The 6,228-nt window shown below is 52.0% G+C and overlaps 1 protein-coding gene across 1 annotated transcript; it reads right to left on the bottom strand.

The window, feature by feature from the left end:
* Positions 1–1,067: 1,067 nt before the first annotated feature.
* Positions 1,068–1,997, bottom strand: LOC139839032 (receptor-like kinase TMK2). The gene has a single exon (XM_071829078.1). The coding sequence runs from the start codon at positions 1,995–1,997 to the stop codon at positions 1,068–1,070; it is 930 nt and encodes a 309-aa protein (XP_071685179.1).
* Positions 1,998–6,228: the final 4,231 nt, after the last annotated feature.

Consider the following 6,228-nt stretch of genomic DNA (forward strand, 5'->3'; position numbering starts at 1 on the left):
CAAACACCGATACAAGATAGATACCACCGCTGGGGCAAACAGCACAACAAAGCCCAAAAGAAAACAAAAGAAGAAGAAAAAAGGAAAACAATGTCGACAAAGCCGGATCGACGAAAACAGTGATGATCCGCAAGCGCTGCGCCCTCCGGAGAATTCCACCACGATCTTGGCCCTTCGAAGCGCCGCATACCAAAGCAGCACCTTCGAGAAGGGATGCGACGATGACGACGCTGCTGCCCGGACAAATCCTAGGGTTTCCCCCGATATGCGGGAGGGTTGTGGGTAGGGGAAGCCTCGACGCCCTTCAAGAAGGAAGGCGGCGCCCGCGAGCGTCACCGTGTCGGTGCCGGCCATCGGACAAGGATTTCTCCCGTCCCCCAAAGAACCACGACCCGGACACTCCATCGCGCTCCGCCAATCTTGCCGCCCACCAACTCGCGCCACCACGATCTTGCAATCACCATTGTCGTCTCACCGTGGCCCAAAGACGACGACCGACGAAACCGGGAGGAGACATCCCGAGCCTAGGAGGGTCTGGACAGCAGCCAAGCGAGAGGGTACAACCTCCACCGCCAGCTGCGGCGACAGACCGGACGCAGCTACAGGAGCATACCAGGCCCCTCTGGCCCGGCCGAGCCCGGCGGGCTCGTGAAGCTCCCGTGGCCGCGCTGCAGTCCGCGCACCGCCGTCCTAACCGTCCTCAGCCGGAGCATCTCCATCGGCCGCCAGGAGCAGACGCACCAGATCTGGCCCGTCCAAGCCCAGATGGAGCCCAAAGGGCCCAGGTCTGGGCCAGGAGGCGCCGCCGCTGGCCTCCGCGCCGCCCCGCTGCCAAGTGGCCGCGCCGCCGCCATCGACCCACCCGGAGCTGCGCCACCTGATAAATAGTTAATTATTACGGCAAGATGCAATATAGCCGATCTAAAGAAATGGCAATAGTACGTCATTATATTTCATCCAAAAGATAACATTGCCTTTTCGATCACATCTTATAATAATGACCGTTAATCCAAAATAAAGTGGTGGAGAATAAAACGACTCTTGCTAAACTATTATCCTATGATTTCTTATGGACAGCTCTTGCCGATTTTGGGGTTTCCGTCTACGTTCACAGTAACGCCGGAAGGAAACTTGACCGGACCGCACAACTGGTTGTCGGCGGCATCAAACACCTTGGGATTGACAAGGCCGGAGACGTTTGGCAGTGGCCCGAAGAATGTATTGCCAGCCAGGTGGATCTCCACGAGTCCAGTCATGCCGAGGACGAAATCTAGACGTCCGGTGAACTTGCCGGTGTAGCCATCATCGTCTTGTCTGCTGATGTCTAGGAATTTTATATTGGTGTTATTGCCAAAGGACGGGGGCACCACACCCCAGAGCTGGTTCCTGGCCAGCGAGAGTCTCTCGAGAGCAGGGAAAAGTGTTGTGTTGCCGAAGTATGCAGGGGGCTTTCCCCAGATTGTAACGTTGTTGGCCGAGAAGCTTCTAAGGGCGGGGCATGGCGGCACCTCCGTGATGTCCCCCATGATAACCTTGTTGTCGTCGAGGACGACGGTCTCGAGAAAAGGGAAGGAGCGGAAGAAGCCTTTCGGCATGATCTGGAAACAATTGGACTGTAAATTGAGATTCGTCAAGAGGTTGAGTGGCCTTGTGAGGATGGGAAGGTCATCGCCGAGGCAGTTGAAGCTGAGATCGAGCTCCGCGAGGAACCTGAGGTTGACGAGGTCGGTGCCGGAGAGAGTGCCCTTGAGGCCGGCTCGGCTGGCGCTGATCGCGGTGACGTGGCCCAGATCTTTGTCGCAGTGGACGCCTGACCAGGTGCCGTCGCATGGATCCGCCGATTTCACGCCCCAGCCAAGGGATCTGTCCGCGCCGGTGGACTTGGCGATGGCCTGCATGGCCGCGACGTCCGTGGCGTCCGTGGGCGCAGCGGCCGAGAGACGGCAGCCATCGACGCCCAGCAGCGTGACCAGGAAGAGGATCAAGGATATTGACATTGTTACTGAAATATCTCTGGGGGATACGAAGCAATTGTCCCACACGATCGCACTTGCCCTCGCAGCCTCGATCACTTATATATAGTCGATTCTACGACGGCACCACGCTGCATCATTTGCAAATATTTAAGGCATGGGCTGCTACCGAATCAAGAAATACCATATATACTGCAATCTGCACTGCTTACCGTAAACTAGAAATAAATGGCAATATACTCCTTCATTCGTGCAAATTACTTACTATAGCAAGATCTCCACACATTATGGCTTGTGAATGTATGCTAACCAAATGTACGTGCGTGCATAGTCAAAACCATTTTGATTATAATCAACTAATGTCTAAAGAGGTATTAGCAACCGGGTACATGAACTTGTTCATTATGAGCCAACTACTACATAAACTTGTAAAGGGGCCGCACGGTACGTGAACTTGTCAAGCGGATTCAAATTTGGTGTACAAAACCAATCAGCTGACGGCGCCACGCTGGTAAAGTAGTCCCACCTGTTAGATGTATATAACTGTATGTTGTAGTTTTCCATATGTTAGGGGGCTTCCTGCATATTTGCACCTGTACATGTACTATATATATATTGTGACCTTTGGCCCCTGGTGATACAACACACACATTGCCCTAACATGGTATCATAACGAAAATTGGTCCTCTAGTACGTGTTCCTCGGCCGTCATTGCCGCTCCCGGCCGCTCCTCCGACCGCTTCTCCGGCCCCGCTCTCCAGCTCCCGGCCGCCGCCCACCGTTTTTCCGCCGGTCGCCGCGGGATCTCTCCGCCCCGGCCTCTCCGCCCCCGGCCTGCTCCGGCCTGCTCTCTCCAGCCTCACCGCCCGCCCGCGCCGGAGCATCCCCCGCCCGCCGCCAGACGCCCCCGTGCTGCGTGCGTTCCACCGCGTCGTCCCCGCGTGCGATTCTCTGATACGATTGGGATCTGACCCGATCTAAAAAAGCAAAAAAAACATGTCTTCCTCATCGGGCTATGTTGCGATTCCTCGCTGCCCGGTGATCTTTGATGGCGCGAATTACCCTGATTTCGCTGCCTTCATGCGCGTCCACATGCGCGGTCTTCGTCTTTGGGATGTGCTTTCTGGCGAGGTCTCCTGTCCGCCGCGCCCCATTGCTCCTACGGTGCCTGTTGCACCGACGCCCGTTGCCCCTAATGCTACTCAGTCGGATAAGGATGCAGCTAAGAGTGCTGATGATACTGCTCTGGCTGATTATGACCGGAAGGTCCAGGACCACTCTACTGCCGTTGCGACTTACCGGCTGGATCTGACTGACTACACTCCGTGGATAGATGAGGATGCTCGTGCTACTGCTGTTCTCACCTCCAGTGTTCTGCCTTAGTATGCTGCTGAGTTCATGGGTCTTCCCACTGCTGCTGCTCAGTGGGCTTTTCTTCATCAGCGCTATCAGCCGTCCGGGGGTGCTCTTTACCTGTCTGTGGTCTGCCAGGAGCATGCCCTTCAGCATGGTGATTCTACTATTGATGAGTTCTACACTCAGAGTGCTGCTATTTGGCGTCAGCTTGATTCTCTTCCTACAACTGTGTGTGCCACCTATCCCTGCTGTCTGACTGTGCGCGCGGATCTGGAGTTTCAGCGCGTTTTTGAGTTCTTGTCGCGGCTCCGTAAGGAGTTTTAGCCGCGCCATGCACAACTGCTTGCCCGTGGTCATGTTCCGCTCTCTGAGGTACTGGCTGAGCTTCGTGCTGAGGAGACTCGTCTTTGTGGTGCTGGTCTTCTTGAGGTTCCCTCTGTACTTGCTGCTCTTGGCCCTCCTGTGTCGTCTGCTCGTGGACCTCCTATGCCGCCGGCTTCGTTGCGGTCTCCAGCACCGCCGATACTCTCTACTCCTCCAGTCCAGGACCAGAGTCAGCCTCAGCAGCCTTGTGGTATGACAACACCTCCCTGCACCTACTGTGGCAGGTCTGGCAACACTGTCTCTAGCTGCTGGCAGAGGGATCCCAGCTTACGTCAGCGGTACCATACGCGTCGGCGGGCTGGTTCTTCAGGATCTTCTGCTGTTGCGCTATCTGATCAGGACATTATCTGTGGTCTTCGTGGTCTGCTCGCTGCTACAGGCTCTTCCTCGACGGGTACTGCTGGTTCTGTGCTTGGCTCTTCTGGCACCGCGCGACCACCACCTTCTACACAGTCAGGTACGTCATCCCCGTGGTATCTGGATTCTGGAGTTTTTTTCATATGACTTCCACGTCTTCTATTCTTTCTGCTCTTCGCTCTCTTGTTTCTCTTTTCCGGATGCACCCCTGCTCTCCGGCCCTTCCCCCTGATACGTCTCCAACGTATCGATAATTTCTTATGTTCCATGCTTGTTTTATGACAATACCTACATGTTTTATACATACTTTATGTCATATTTATGCATTTTCTGGAACTAACCTATTAACAAGATGCCGAAGAGCCAGTTGTTGTTTTCTGCTGTTTTTGGTTTCAGAAATCCTAGTAAGGAAATATTCTCGGAATTGGACGAAATCAACGCCCAGGATCTTATTTTTCCACGAAGCTTCCAGAAGACCGAGGGGGAAACGAAGTGGGGCGACGAGGCGGCGACACGCCAGGGCGGCGCGGCCCACCCCCCGGCCGCGCGACCCTGTTGTGTGGGGCCCTCATGGCGCCCCCTGACCTACCCTTCCGCCTACATATAGTCTTCGTCGCGAAAACCTCAGTACCGAGAGCCACGATATGGAAAACCTTCCAGAGACGCCGCCGCCGCCAATCCCATCTCGGGGGGATTCAGGAGATCGCCTCCGGCACCCTGCCGAAGAGGGGAATCATCTCCCGGAGGACTCTTCACCGCCATGGTCGCCTCCGGAGTGATGTGTGAGTAGTTCACCCCTGGACTATGGGTCCATAGCAGTAGCTAGATGGTTGTCTTCTCCTCATTGTGCTATCATTGTAGATCTTGTGAGCTGCCTAACATGATCAAGATCATCTATTTGTAAAGCTACATATTGCGTTTGTTGCGATCCGATGAATATTGAATGCTATGTTATGTTGATTATCAATCTATCATCTATGTGTTGTTTATGATCTTGCATGCTCTCCGTTATTAGTAGAGGCTCTAGCCAAGTTGTTACTTGTAACTCCAAGAGGGAGTATTTATGCTCGATAGTGGGTTCATGCCTCCATTAAATCTGGGACAGTGACAGAAAGTTCTAAGGTTGTGGATGTGCTGTTGTCACTAGGGATAAAACATCAATGCTATGTCTAAGGATGTATTTGTTGATTACATTACGCACCATACTTAATGCAATTGTCTGTTGTTTGCAACTTAATACTGGAAGGGGTTCGGATGATAACCTGAAGGTGGACTTTTTAGGCATAGATGCATGCTGGATATCGGTCTATGTACTTTGTCGTAATGCCCAATTGAATTTCACACTACTCATCATAACATGTATGTGCATTGTCGTGCCATCTTTATTTGTCAATTGCCCAACTGTAGTTTGTTCACCCAACATGCTATTTCTTATGGGAGAGACACCACTAGTGAACTGTGGACCCCGGTCCATTCTTTTACATCGAATACAATCTACTGCAATACTCGTTCTACTGTTTTCTGCAAACATCATCATCCACACTATACATCTAATCCTTTGTTACAGCAAGCCGATGAGATTGACAACCTCACTGTTAAGTTGGGGCAAATTATTTTGGTTGTGTTGTGCAGGTTCCACGTTGGCGCCGGAATCCCTGGTGTTGCACCGCACTACATTCCGCCGCCATCAACCTTCAACGTGCTTCTTGACTCCTACTGGTTCGATAACCTTGGTTTCATACTGAGGGAGAACTCGCTGCTGTACGCATCACACCTTCCTCTTGGGGTTCCCAACGGACGAGTGCTTTACCGTCACAAGCAGCATTTTTTCTGGCGCCGTTGCCGGGGAGATCAAGACACGCTGCAAGGGGAGTCTCCACTTCCAATCTCTTTACTTTGTTTTTGTCTTGCTTTATTTTATTTACTACTTTGTTTGCTGCATTATATCAAAATACAAAAAATTAGTTGCTAGCTTTACTTTATTTACTATCTTGTTTGCGCTCTCCATATTAAAAACACAAAAAATTAGTTACTTGCATTTACTTTATCTAGTTTGCGTTATTTACTATTGCTAAAATGGGTACTCCTGAAAATACTAAGTTGTGTGACTTCACAAACACAAATAATAATGATTTCCTATGCACACCTATTGCTCCAC

Source organism: Lolium perenne, chromosome 4 (genome assembly GCF_019359855.2).
Source record: "Lolium perenne isolate Kyuss_39 chromosome 4, Kyuss_2.0, whole genome shotgun sequence".
NCBI classification, from domain to species: Eukaryota; Viridiplantae; Streptophyta; class Magnoliopsida; order Poales; family Poaceae; genus Lolium; species Lolium perenne.